At 36.7% G+C, this 14,833-nt stretch overlaps 1 protein-coding gene across 3 annotated transcripts in view; it reads right to left on the bottom strand.

Moving 5' to 3' along the window:
- LOC106058197 (broad substrate specificity ATP-binding cassette transporter ABCG2-like) overlaps positions 1-10,307 on the bottom strand; it is a 43,626-nt gene extending 33,319 nt beyond the window's left edge. Inside the window, exons 1-7 of one of the 3 annotated variants that reach the window (XM_056042107.1) lie at positions 9,847-10,307; positions 9,669-9,728; positions 7,175-7,289; positions 5,668-5,820; positions 5,395-5,552; positions 4,500-4,651; positions 3,256-3,390 (exon numbers count right to left, since the gene is read on the bottom strand). In XM_056042107.1, coding sequence (XP_055898082.1) covers positions 3,256-3,390; positions 4,500-4,651; positions 5,395-5,552; positions 5,668-5,820; positions 7,175-7,289; positions 9,669-9,728; positions 9,847-10,019 — 946 coding nt within the window. In that variant the 5' untranslated portion in view covers positions 10,020-10,307. Of the gene's footprint in view, positions 1-3,255; positions 3,391-4,499; positions 4,652-5,394; positions 5,553-5,667; positions 5,821-7,174; positions 7,387-9,668; positions 9,729-9,846 lie in introns of all 3 variants that reach the window. The other 2 variants (XM_056042106.1, XM_056042108.1) reach the window with 2 other exon arrangements.
- Between the last annotated feature and the right edge of the window lie 4,526 nt (positions 10,308-14,833).

The raw sequence follows: 14,833 nt of genomic DNA, 5'->3' as shown, positions 1-14,833 counted from the left end.
AGGTGTCCATTCCAGTGCAACAGTTCAACGGTAAATAGTGTCTCTACCGTTCATCGCATTTAAAGTACTAAGAGTAAGTACAAATGACTAGCACACGATAGTTAAGGAGATTCGTAGTCGGTGGTGAGAAATAAGAAGCCATCTCCAAAGCAAACCGAATGACTAGACTCTTCAAATGGATCCGATTACTATGTCTATAATTGTTCTTTTGTCATACATAAAGCTTATCTTTTTATTGTAGATGATAACAAGCCAAATATTTTTTTTAAAATACCTAAAAGAATCAAACATATATAGGGAATATATTCATGTTTACATCCATATATCTAGATATTGTAATATTTATTTCCCTTTAATAAATAGTTTACAATAATAAATTAATTAGTTTGTAGAATTTTTATTGATTCATGAATAATTGTGCAAAGTTTCAATTTGATCCGAGAATGGGAAGTGGTAGAAATGACGTTCAAACTTTGTACCAGACAGACAGACAGAGTGAGTTAATAGAAGCTTTGTACCAGACAGACAGAGTTGATAGAAACTTTGTACCAGACAGACAGAGTGAGTTGATAGAAACTTTGTACCAGACAGACAGAGTGAGTTGATAAAAACTTTGTACCAGACAGACAGAGTTGATAGAAACTTTGTACCAGACTGAGTGAGTTGATAGAAACTTTGTACCAGACAGACAAAGTGAGTTGATAGAAACTTTGTACCAGACAGACAGAGTGAGTTGATAGAAACTTTGTACCAGACAGACAGAGTGAGTTGATAAAAACTTTGTACCAGACAGACAAAGTGAGTTGATAGAAACTTTGTACCAGACAGAGTGAGTTGATAGAAACTTTGTACCAGACAGAGTGAGTTGATAGAAACTTTGTACCAGACAGAGTGAGTTGATAGAAGCTTTGTGCCAGACAGACAGAGTGAGTTTATCGAAGCTTTGTATTAGACAGAGTGAGTTGATAGAAGCTTTGTGCCTGACAGACAGAGTGAGTTGATAGAAGCTTTGTATTAGACAGAGTGAGTTGATAGAAGCTTTGTACCAGACAGACAGAGTGAGTTGATAGAAGCTTTATACCAGACAGACAGAGTGAGTTGATAGAAGCTTTGTACCAGACAGACAGAGTGAGTTGATAAAAACTTTGTATCAGACAGACAGAATTGAGTTGATAGAAGCTTTGTACCAGACAGACAGAGTGAGTTGATAAAAACTTTGTATCAGACAGACAGAGTGAGTTGATAGAAGCTTTGTACCAGACAGACAGAGTGAGTTGATAGAAACTTTGTAGAAATGGAAATTGTTTTAAAAGTTGTACATAGTTGGCAGTGAGAAATAAAGAAGCTAAACATTTATTTTGTTTTGTCTTCAGTATTGAAATATTTTATTTTTTTTAAAAACAATTGTATATTTAAATTTGTACATCTAACAGTCCATTGATTTCTTTGAATACTCAGCCTGGGTATTGTATGAAGAACACAGTGAGCATAAATGTTCTGTCGTGTTCAATTAGTTCTGTCGTGTTCAATTAGTTCTGTTGTGTTCAATTAGTTCTGTCGTGTTCAATTAATTCTGTCGTTTTCAATTAGATCTGTCGTGTTCAACTAGTTCAGTCATGTCCAATTAGTTCTGTCGTGTTCTATTAGTTCTGTCATGTTCTATTGGTTCTGCCGTGTTCTTTTAGTTCTGTCGTGTCTCATTAGTTCTGTCGTGTTTTATTAGTTCTGCCGTGTTCTATTAGTTCTGTCATGTCCAATTAGTTCTGTCGAGTTCTATTAGTTCTGTCGTGTTCAATTAGATCTGTCGTGTTCAACTAGTTCTGTCATGTCAAATTAGTTCTGTCGTGTTCTATTAGTTCTGTCATGTTCTATCGGTTCTGCCGTGTTCTTTTAGTTCTGTCGTGTTTCATTAGTTCTGTCGTGTTTTATTAGTTCTGTCGTGTTCTATTAGTTCTGTCGTGTCCACTTAGTTCTGTCGAGTTCTATTATTATTATTATTATTATTATTATTATTATTATTACTAGTTATGTCGTGCTTTATTAGTTCTGTCGTGCTCTATTAGTTCTGGCATGTCCAATTAGTCATGTCGTGTTTGTTTGTAAAATGTTTTACATGTTTCGGATGTTCCTTCAGAGTTGAAGATAGTTTACTTCCTAGTCCAAACCTCCCGCAGGACGACGGGGATGGGAGCGGGCAGGATTTGAACCCTCGACAATCGATAAATCCGAACAACAGTCCAGCGCGCAAACCTCACGACCAGGCAGCCATCCTATTAGTGTTCTATTAGTTCTGTCGTGTTCTATTAGTTCTGTCGTGTTCTATTAGTTCTGTCGTGTTCTATTAGTTCTGTCGTGTTCTATTAGTTCTGTCGTGTTCTATTAGTTCTGCCGTGTTCTATTAGTTCTGTCGTGTTCTATTAGTTCTGTCGTGTTCTATTAGTTCTGTCGTGTTCTATTAGTTCTGCCGTGTTCTATTAGTTCTGTCGTGTTCTATTAGTTCTGCCGTGTTCTATTAGTTCTGTCGTGTTCTATTAGTTCTGTCGTGTTCTATTAGTTCTGTCGTGTTCTATTAGTTCTGTCGTGTTCTATTAGTTCTGTCGAGCACCGTTAGTTATGTCGTGTTCTATTAGTTCTGTCGTGTCATATTAGTTCTGTCGTGTACTGTTAGTTCTGTCGTGTTCAATTAGTTCTGTCGTGTTCTATTAGTTCTGTCGTGTTCTATTTAGTTCTGACGTGTTCTATTAGTTATGTCGTGTTCTATTAGTTATGTCGTGTTCTATTAGTTCTGTCGTGTTCTATTAGTTCTGTCGTGTTCTATTAGTTCTGTCGTGTTCTATTAGTTATGTCGTGTTCTATTAGTTCTGTCGTGTTCTATTAGTTCTGTCGTGTTCTATTAGTTATGTCGTGTTCTATTAGTTCTGTCGTGTTCTATTTAGTTCTGTCGTGTTCTATTAGTTCTGTCGTGTTCTATTAGTTCTGTCGTGTTCTATTAGTTATGTCGTGTTCTATTAGTTCTCTCGTGTTCTATTAGTTCTGTCGTGTTCTATTAGTTATGTCGTGTTCTATTAGTTCTGTCGTGTTCTATTTAGTTCTGTCGTGTTCTATTAGTTATGTCGTGTTCTATTAGTTCTGTCGTGTTCTATTAGTTCTGTCGTGTTCTATTAGTTATGTCGTGTTCTATTAGTACTGTCGCGCGCTGTTAGTTATGGATTAACTCTAAATCTCGTAGATCAGTATTAAACAAAATGTACCTACTTTGTATACTGTCCAGACTAGAATCCATATCTTCAGCAGTGAATAGATTCTTGTTGGAAGTGTATGCTCTGAGATCACCATTCATGACATCCAGGAAGAAGTCTGGGGGATTGTTGTGTTTCTCACACATATAGCCTGCAATCAAAATACAAGTCTAAAAGTAATTTATATATATCCAATATAACAAATACAAGTCTAAAAGTAGTTTATATAAATTCAATGTAACAAATACAAGTCTAAAAGTAGTTCCTACAAATACAAGTTATTTTATTTTTTCAGCATATAAAACTCATACATTTTAAAATATGTGTGTCTGTGTTTTAGATTTGTACATGTATTTTTAAGATCATCCCAACTTTTGACGTCGAGACAAGGCTTTAGTCAGTCTAACCAGAATCAGAATTTTAAAAAAACGTTAAGAAAACTGTTATCTTCACCAGATCTATGCTAAATTTTAGATTTTGATGAACGTCCCATCTTCAGAAAGGGTTATACTGTCATCATACACTTTTAAGATAGAGCGAGCGAGCAGTTGAATCAGTTATGCCAATTGTGGGTCTGACTCTTTTTTTGTTTATTTCCTTGTCACTTTGAGAGCGGACTTAGCCTCCTGAAAATTTCTATTCCAATGATACCCTAAGGACTCTTCGCTAGCAGAGTTGTTACTGCGTTGGCTTGAGAAGCCCGAGAAGACTTTAGCCCACATGTTCGAATTAAGGTCGTTTTTTTTTTAATTAAAAAAATACTATTAAAAAACGATCATCCAGATACTCCATTCTTTCTCCCCCTTACCAACTGGTCCAGACACGTGATAGGATCATAGCGTAGTGAGAAGGCTAAAAACATGAAATTGTGCTAAACAAAAACAATTGTTAAAAAAAATATTTCTAATCGAACAGATTCATTATTGTTAGTCTAGATTCCTAGATCAATTACAAATTTAATTACAAACTAATTGATACACATTAATATAAGTTTTGTTTTTTCTTTTAAAGCATATTTTGTATTTTGTTTGTTTTAACAGTTCTGAGTAACGTTTCTTAAGTCCATGCTAATAGTGTTCAAGTGTGTATTGGGGGAGGGGGGGGGGGCGAGGATGGGTCACTACCAGGTGTTCCTTGGTTTTATTTATTTCTATTTATACGTTACTAACATTCAACTAGCTCTAAGGAAAGGGAGATAAGATCTTATAAGATCTTGTATTTCTGTTCGTTGTGATTGTTATTTCTTATAGCGTCTCTCACCTTGCATGGAAAAAAAATGTAGAGCATCCCTGGCAGGTCCGAAATAGACAGTGTGACCTTGAGAGAGAAGCAGAAGTGTATCAAACATCTTGTAGATTGAAAACCTGGGCTGGTGGAGAGAGAAGACGATTGTTCTGCCACGACGAGCTAATCTAGAACCAAAGAAATGTGAAGGAAAGTTGTATTGACATTTATAATTGTGTATACACTTTCTTAAACGATTAAGTGACCCTAAGAAACACAGACACACACACAACCTCAGTGTACAAGAACTGCCAAGAGACACAGACACAGCCTCGGTATATAAGAACTGCTTAGAAACACAGACACACACACAACCTCGGTGTACAAGAACTGCGAAGAAACACAGACACAGACACAACCTTGGTGTACAAAAACTGCGAATAAACACAGACTGCCAAGAAAGACATTCTAGAGCTAAATATTTGGAGGTTGAATGTTTTAGCGTTGAATGTTTTAGCTTTGAATGTTTTGGCGATGAATGTTTTAGCGTTTAATGTTTTTAGCGTTGAATATTATAGCTTTGAATGTTTTGGAGGTTGAATGTTTTGGCGTTAAATGTTTTAGCGTTAAATATTTTAGCTTTATATCTTTTGGCGTTGAATGTTTTACCGTTAAATGTTTTTTCGTTGAATGTTTTGTCTCTGAAGATTTACACTAATAGTATATGTTTATTTTTTTTAAAGAAAAGATTTCATTAACATCTCTGAAAACACCTGGCCACCAATGCCACTGGGAAAGTGCTCTAAACTACTTAGTGACCTTCTCTACTTACAGACATGAATTCTATCTCCAGATTGTTTTCCTTAGCAACACGACACATAGGAGACTTTCTAATAGACCTACATAATATAGAAATAAATGGAACAAAAACCTTTTTAAAAACAAAAGAACTGTTTTTGCTGTATTAGCATCCAGGCCAGTAGTTGGCTCGTCTAAAAATAGAACTTGTGGGGAAATAATCAGTTCCATTCCAATATTGCACCTTTTCCTCTCCCCTCCTGACACACCTCTGATGAAGTCATTGCCGACCTGTTGATTTTTTATCACAAAACAAAACAAAAATATGAGTATTGAGATTTAGGCACACGATGTATGTGGTAAATAAGATAGTACCATTGACTATATATATTGCTATGAAGATTACCTTTGTATCCGCACACTTTTCTAATCCCAGTTCTTTAATAACCTTGTTAATTCTCTCTTTCCTTTCTGCGGCTTTGATAGAAGCACGAAGTCTCAGTGCAGCAGAGAATGTCAAGTTCTCTCTCACTGAGAGCGTGCCCATCACTACGTCATCCTAGACAGCCAAAAGTTGGATTTATGCATAGTTCTAAAGTTATGCTGACCAATTTTAGGAGTGTAAGAATAGCGTCCCTTACATGTTTAATTATAGCATAGCACTTGCTTAACTGTTAACAACATAGCAGATATTCAACAATCAAAAATGTGTCATGTCAGAACATTCCAACCTGAACACTTGGAATTCACGTTCGGATACACATAAGATAATTTTATTCGTCCAAACGAATGTGAATTTAGTTTGACTACAATTCTCCACCTCAGAATAACCATTACGAGATCTATTATATACTCAAAAAATTAGTATTTTTTGTTTAATCTACATATGTATATATCTTGCTGCACGTTAGAACTATTTCCCTTGTCAGGAAGTTAATTTTGTCATGGTGATACTTTCTTCATATGCTAATGTCTAAATGAAACTCATCCATGAATCAGTGTTGGCGTTGTTTTTTGTTTTATTTAAATTTTGTTTTACTAACAAAATTAATGTTTTTATTTCTTCATTTTGTTGTTGTTATTCAATCTTAGCAAGAGTTATCAAGTCCGGCTCCTGTAAAGTAACATAACATTGTCAAGTCGTGAATTAACAAAAGTGAAGCCAGTCATTATCTTGCACTTTGTGGCTCTTTCCTGGTGTTTTACACTACAGAACCAATGACATCTTTTCTATTACAATTATAAGAACCACACAAGGCAGAAGCTTTATATAAAGGTTGTTGTGACATATAAAATCACAAAGCAGGACCACCTCACCACCTTAGCGATAGACAAGCTAGGCAGCCGCCTAAGGCTCCAAATTACCTAATGCCGGTCCTTCACAAAGAACATTTGACGTGTTGCGACAGAATAAGAGATGCGTTGTTAAAAAATAATGTGCCATAAAAACCTGCATTATTTTAACAAAACCTTTTCTCTCCCAAAATGCAGTGTAATGTTTTGTGCGTAAATAAGCTTCATTCCATACATAACAGAAGGGCCTGACATACTCTCTGGACGAATGAAGTAAACGTAAACGATGGGTCAACTATTCATTCAGTGCTCCAGCTGAAATAACCGGCGGTCCAGTGTGCATCCGAACATTCCGTACTTAATTAGGTCTTACCAGCCACATGAGGAAGCACAAAACCCCAGTGCAAACCCCAGTGCAAAGCCCTCGGCTCCTTGAATGATGAATGCGTCATCATCGAACCACAATGGACGAACTATATATGTATATGTGTAAATCAGTAAAACGTAAGAAACTACCAATATGCATATCAGTCATTTCTTTGAATCAAGAAAAACATAAATAAATGACGCAAAAATACTGATCAGTAATTTGAATACTACAATGATAGTGGATTACCTACCTGAACAACATATCCCACCATGCATTTAAAATTTGTAGGCACTGGTTTCCCATTGAGCAGAAGTTGACCAGAAATTCTTTGATTGTCTTTCCTTCCTGCTAGTATATCTAAAAGTCTGCGAGATTCAATCACAGCTCAACATTAAAGATATTTTAAGAATTGAACTTAAAACTTTCATTTGCTGTCATCCATTTTTTTCTTTATGCTTCTACCTATTTGAAAAGTTCACATGACAAGTGCAACAGAAATCCAAATTTTCGTTTCAATTTTTTAAAGTATTTGCCTAGATGTATGTCAAAGTATTTGCCTAGATGTATGTCAAAGTATTTGCCTAGATGTATGTCAAAGTATTTGCCTAGATGTATGTCAAAGTATTTGCCTAGATGTATGTCAAAGTATTTGCCTAGATGTATGTCAAAGTATTTGCCTAGATGTATGTCAAATTATTTGCCTAGATGTATGTCAAAGTATTTGCCTAGATGTATGTCAAAGTATTTGCCTAGATGTATGTCAAAGTATTTGCCTAGATGTATGTCAAAGTATTTGCCTAGATGTATGTCAAAGTATTTGCCTAGATGTATGTCAAAGTATTTGCCTAGATGTATGTCAAAGTATTTGCCTAGATGTATGTCAAAGTATTTGCCTAGATGTATGTCAAAGTATTTGCCTAGATGTATGTCAAAGTATTTGCCTAGATGTATGTCAAAGTATTTGCCTAGATGTATGTCAAAGTATTGCCTAGACCTAGTGAGCTACGACTGTATCTAAACTCTAGATATGTGTGTCAGAAATTTCAGAGATTTCATTCAGTGTAAAAAAGAATGGTTAACATGTTTCGGATGTTCCTTCAGAGCTGAAGACATTGTACTTCCTAGTACAAACCTACCGCAAGGGGGAGGCAGCTTGCAGGGAATGAATCCAGGACCATCGAGTCGATCGAACAACAGTCCAAAGCGCATACCGCTCGACCAGGCAGCCCTCGATGCTGAGCTTGACGTCACTTATATTTTCTAAAGTGCAAGACTACGCAACGTTTTAGTTTTATAGAAATCATGTTTTGGTCACTTTTTGAAGTTCACATCAAATGTATTTATGACATAGAAAAATGAAAGGTTGCCACCAGTTTAACTGATTTCCGATTTCTAAGTACGCACTATTTCTTCTTGTCAAAGTGCTGGTCCAATAAAGTGAAGAAAATGTGTGACGGGCCAATACTGAAGTGTGAGAGACATTCAAGACAGTAGAGCATTGAGTTGTGTAAAGGGCTGGATCGTCATTCGACATTTCTCGTGTTCAGCAAGACGTCTCGCTTTGTTTACACCTAAAAGACGTCTCGCTTTGTTTACACCTAAAAGACGTCTCGCTTTGTTTACACCTAAAAGACGTCTCGCTTTGTTTACACCTAAAGGACGTCTCGCTTTGTTTACACCTAAAAGACGTCTCGCTTTGTTTACACCTAAAAGACGTCTCGCTTTGTTTACACCTAAAGGACGTCTCGCTTTGTTTACACCTAAAAGACGTCTCGCTTTGTTTACACCTAAAAGACGTCTCGCTTTGTTTACACCTAAAAGACGTCTCGCTTTGTTTATACCTAAAAGACGTCTCGCTTTGTTTACACCTAAAGGACGTCTCGCTTTGTTTACACCTAAAAGACGTCTCGCTTTGTTTACACCTAAAGGAGGTCTCGCTTTGTTTGCACCTAGAAGACGTCTCGCTTTGTTTACACCTAAAAGACGTCTCGCTTTGTTTACACCTAAAAGACGTCTCGCTTTGTTTACACCTAAAAGACGTCTCGCTTTGTTTACACCTAAAGGATCTCGCTTTGTTTACACCTAGAAGACGTCTCGCTTTGTTTACACCTAAAAGACGTCTCGCTTTGTTTACACCTAGAAGACGTCTCGCTTTGTTTACACCTAAAAGACGTCTCGCTTTGTTTACACCTAAAGGACGTCTCGCTTTGTTTACACCTAAAAGACGTCTCGCTTTGTTTACACCTAAAAGACGTCTCGCTTTGTTTACACCTAAAAGACGTCTCGCTTTGTTTACACCTAAAAGACGTCTCGCTTTGTTTGCACCTAAAAGACGTCCATGACCGTTCTGACGTTTATAAAGACGTGTAGTCTGTAGCATGGAATTGATGACGACTTATTGAAATGTCTTTTTTAAAGAACTTAATGTAGAACTTGTTGCCAAACGATTTATGATAGTCTCTTCTTAGAAAATGTTTTGAATGGATTAAAATCAAATAAGGATGTAAAAATACAGATTTAAAAAAAAACTTCGCGCCCCAGTAGTGCGGACGAATTATGGTAAAGAAATCACACAATTTGTATACGAACCCTACGAATTTATTAGTTATGTTAATAATATATACTAATTATTTATATTTCAACCTATTTTTAGATTATTTCGCCCCCCCCCCCACTCCAAAGTTCTGGATCCGCTAGTGCCACGTAGTAGCCCTCAGATTGATCCATTGTGTCCTATCTCTTACGATGATTTCCCAGATCCAGTGGGTCCAAGGACAGCTGTCAGACCTGCTTTAAATATGGCACTGCAGATGAAAAAAACAACATTGTTACAGCTCTAGAAAAAAATTCTCTATTTTATTTCTTTTTAAAGCCATAAAAAAAACGAATTCTAGTCAAACTAGATCTAAGGTGAGTACTCACGTAACGTCAAATAGAATTTGTTTCTCTTCACTGCTACAGAACCTGGATGCCACCTTAATGGTGTAGCTCACATTGTGGGCAGAGAGAACAGCTCCGCTTGCTTTCTTTCTTGTCACTGCAATCTTCTCGTTGTATTTCTCCACATCAAATATGGTCATTTCACGACCAGCCATGGACTGCCTAGAATAACTTACGATTATTTAATTAGCTATTGGTGTAAGAAGTGTGTACAAAATGAAAACCAGTCCATAAGGAATAAAACATGTTGGAATTATTTGTAAGTGAAATTTATCGTGAATTTACTTTGTCAATTTCAACTTTTAATTTCTCTTTTAAAAAGCGAAAAAAAAATCATGATATTTCATGTGGGAAAAAAAATTAACTTCTCACAGAAACAAATAACATTTGCTTTGCTGTTCGTGAAGGTTATATAGTCATTTAACAACCCTCCTCCTTCTCCCCTCCAATGGGTTTTAACTTTTAACATAAAGAGAGGTTGAAAAAAACGCCCTAAATTCTTACTGCTGTTTAACCTGTTAATAATACTTTGCTCTTAAGCTCGATAGCAGATAACATTACATTTCAACATTGAAACATATTTAAGTTGGTGAAAAAAAATGCATTTTGGTCGAGCTACGCATGTGTAGTGACCTTTTTTTTATAAACATTTAAATAACTAGGTTATAGATACAGAGAGAGAGAGAGGGATGGGTGGATGGATAGATGGAAGGGTTGTTCCCAAACAATACAGACAACACTTGAGACATATTTGGGTAAAATCTAGAGACCCTACTTTTGTTTTAGGACGTGGTGGGCGGCAATGTTCTGAACAAAGTGAATGTCCTAGATTGCTCCCCTCTCCACTAGATCCTTTTTATGTGCCGTCATAGGATGAGTGTTGATGTAATGGAGCAAAGAATACTTCAACAGATGGTTGCTATTGGAGGTGTTGTGACAAACAATAAACCTGTACAAGAGACAGATCTAGGGTGTGATCTCTACACAGCCGAGCATTGGTTTTCAAACGTAGGGAAACGTAGTGAAGTAGAACCGAGTGATATTATCCTTAAACATGGGAAGCTTGAACTTGGCTTGGCTTTTCTACCTAGAAGGGGGTTCGACACCCGACTCGGGCAGAGTTGTGTTTACTGAGAGCCTAAAGGCAGCACGGAAAACCAACTCCTAGATGCCCCCTCCCCCCCCCCCCCCCACTGTTCCACAAAAGAGATAGGACCAAAAGCGCTCTGAGCATGCTATAAGCATGAAAGTAGCGCTATATAAAATCTATAATAATAATAATAATTAGTTTTTATACAAATATTTTTTGATAGGAAATATAACCACACCCAAAAAAAAAAAAAAAAAAACATATCTGATTAAGTCATTTTGAATTTACACTTTCTGAGTCAAAACAAAAATATAAATAAACTTTTTTAAAAAGTTTATAGTAAGTGTAATTATATTAATTAGTTTGAATCAGTCCAACACATCTGTAAAAGACTAACAACAATAAATCTGTGGTTATTAATATTTTTACAAATTGTTTTTGTTTAGCGCTATTTAATGCTTTTAGCTTTCTCACTACGCTATCATCCTATCACTTATTTGGACCAGTTGGGAAAAGCCTTGCATGGGAGGAGGATGAATGTGAAAAGGTGACCGTGATCGCTTTGTAAATGTAGTTTATAAACAAAAAAAGTTGTACGACTTCAATTTGAACTCAAGGGCTCAAGCCTCCTCAAGCCTCCTCAAGCCTCCTCAAGCCTCCTCAAGCCTCCTCAAGCCTCCTCAAGCCTCCTCAAGCCTCCTCAAGCCTCCTCAAGCCTCCTCAAGCCTCCTCAAGCCTCCTCAAGCCTCCTCAAGCCTCCTCAAGCCTCCTCAGTCCAACACAACCGTTCAAGCAACGACCTAATTCTCTACACAAAGTTTAAAGGGGACTTTAACTTATGCCACCACATCTGTCAAGTACAATTGCCTTCCCTTGTTCGTTACCTAATCAAATATTTAATTACCAAGAATTAATAAACTATTGTTTTTTATTGATTCTTGTATTGTCAGGCACAATAAATGATATCCAAAATTTCAACATGATCCGAGATTGGGTGTTGGAGAAATAACGTTTACAAAAATTGTACCAGACAGAGTTATAGTGAGCTTTGTAAAAAGAGAGTGGAGTAAATAATTTACCAGCTACCTACACTTCTGTTATAGGTTACGCCTTTACAGAATAAAGCGCATACGAGATGAATCAATGTCGTTCTACGACTGACGGAGGCCAACAGTCGAATATTTCGTCCAAAAAAATATACGTTTAAAAAGTTGTAAACTATTTTACTTGGTAGATAAACTCAAAAGTCGTTTTGTATTTTATGGGGAAAAAACTACATTTGGAATTACGAATTTTTATTTAAAATGTAAACTTTTACTAGCATTATTCTGTCATGACTGACCTGACCTCACTTGACCTAATCTGAAATTGTATCGGTCGGGATACATGACATCCCGAAAGAGTAAAAAGGTATCATGATCTACTCCAACAATAAAACATGGGCCACAACAAAAGACAAAAAAAAACGAGAAATCAACCAAAAGAAAAGAGCATTCATGTATGACGACAGACAGGACAAGAGCACAATGAAATCTCAACGTTGCTCTTGAGAAAGGGAGGAGAAACTACCGCACCAAAGTAAAACCCTCGATCAAGACAAGTTACACGAGACAGGCCTGGGGTATCATGAACAAAATGGCAATAACACAAGTCAAAAGTAAAAATAATTTTGTTGCAATAGAGACGAAGAAACATTATCCAACGAGCTCGATGACTTCTGCTGTCGTGTCGACACTATCACTTACTTCTATTACGTCGAAATGTTTAGAAAATTGTTAAAATGTTTCTTTTGAATGATCAAGTTAGACCCTTTACAATTTGCTTACCAGAAGGATAAAGGTGTAAACCAATGATTTCCAAAGTGATTTATATAGACCCCCAAGGGTCTATGACAACTTCCAATGGGTCTACGAGAGTGAAAGAATAAATTGAGGGTCTATGAGATGTAAATGGGGCTGATAGTGGATCGCATCTAAAATAAATACTACTCGTAAAGTCATTGGTAAAAAAAAAACATTTGGATAACTGTTTGAGAAAAACATTCATAAGAAAGCTAAAAATATTTTAGAAATAAAAAATCACCCTCTGGGTCAAGACTTCGGGATTTTTACCATCACAAAGGAGATACAAGAAACCGTTTACAAAAACAGACACAAAAACTCCTTTGTTTCCCTGACAATCACATCATCAAATACAATTTACGTCGCTGATATAAACGTTTCGCATGTAACTTTTCGATGCATCTCTAGTTCTAATGTTTGGTTTTGTGTAATGCACAAATGGTAAGACAAAGTTCCTTATGGATAATAAAGATTTTTATAATTGTTTTGATTCATACCTGCGAATATCAAATAAACAAAATTTACCTATTTTATACTTCATTTATTGCAGCAGCATGTGACAGACTGAAACTAAATTGAGTTGAAACACTCGCGCTCTAGTTTACAAAGCTTTACATCCACAACGCCTCCGCTTGAAATTGCCTTCTATTTTAAAATGTTCTCCACTCAATGCCTCGGCATCACAACGTTCTTCATTTTACAATGCCTTACACTCCACAGTGCCAACCACTCTATAGTGCCAACCACTCCACAGTGCCAACCACTCTATAGTGGCCACTAAACACGACTTAAATTGTGACAATTGATGAAGTTTAAATGACTGTCAAAGTTTAAATTTGATGTTCAATTGGCAGCTTTTTAACTACCTTCATTATTTTACTATAAAAAAAAATACCCAAATAATTTTGAGGTCAATATATTGGGGCGTGGAGACTGAGTCGTAGTGCGCTTGGCCACATTACACCCTCATTGACCATTGAGCTGGACATCCGCAAGGTTTCAAAGTGTTACTTTACTTTGACTCTAGATGTTCTACTCTTGTATACGTCCCTCGCCTTTGTGATGAGATCCACGTGCTCTATCCAGTTAAATGACTGCCATTAGTTTTGTTTACATAGAGTCTAAACCTAATCTGTGTCTTAATCATTTTCTGTAAGATCCTGTACCGCTGAACATCTGATAGGACATGTTGCCATGACGGCGACCTTAAAGTTTTTGTGTTGTGATTTTTAAAAAAGTGGTGTTCCCTTAGTCATGTACAGCAGACGTACAACAGAAGAACATGGCATGCTGGGATAGACGCGTCTTAAAGGGCCTGAACACTGACCTGCTACCTCGCAGGCTGTAGGCAGCGGCAACGAGCTATTGGTCTCTTCGTGTGCTATACAAGATGAGTAAAGTGCTTGGCTTCCGAACCGATAGGTCTCGGGTTTGAGTCTCGTTGAGGATTTAGTGAATCTTTGGGTTTTAGGGCAGCAGTGAGTCAAGGCAACTCTGACATTAGTTTGCAAAGGGTAAAAGCGGTTGATCGTTGTACTGGTTACATGACACTCTCGTTAAGCGTGCGCCACAGAAACAGATCTTATCTTATCTTATATAATACAGACGTTACTTCAAACAAGAAGATGATTACGTCCTTCGCGTCATGCATTCAGTCATGCATATTAGCCAATGACTTAAATTCTGCAAAGTCACTGGTTTTTCTGGCTAGCTCAGGCAATCCATTCCATGCTCTAATAGCACTAGGGAAGAAGGGAGTATTTGTACAAATATGGAACTACAAATGTGCCCTTATCTTTGTGTCTTTCTGAGTATTTTAATAAATTTTGTTTTTGTATTTGAAGATTATGGTTCAGTGTTTTATGTATAATTGCTACTTTACTTTTGAGTCTTCTATCCTGAAGGCTTTCTAAATTTAGTGATTTTACTAAAGGTGTTACTCTAGTCAAATGTGAATATTCGTTTGTTATGAATCTCACTGCTCTATTTTGTGTCTGTTCCAGTTTCTTAATGTTTACATCTGGCCAATGGATAGCGA

Source organism: Biomphalaria glabrata, chromosome 9 (genome assembly GCF_947242115.1).
Source record: "Biomphalaria glabrata chromosome 9, xgBioGlab47.1, whole genome shotgun sequence".
Taxonomy (NCBI): Eukaryota; Metazoa; Mollusca; class Gastropoda; family Planorbidae; genus Biomphalaria; species Biomphalaria glabrata.
This window is presented reverse-complemented; position numbering and strand designations above follow the sequence as displayed.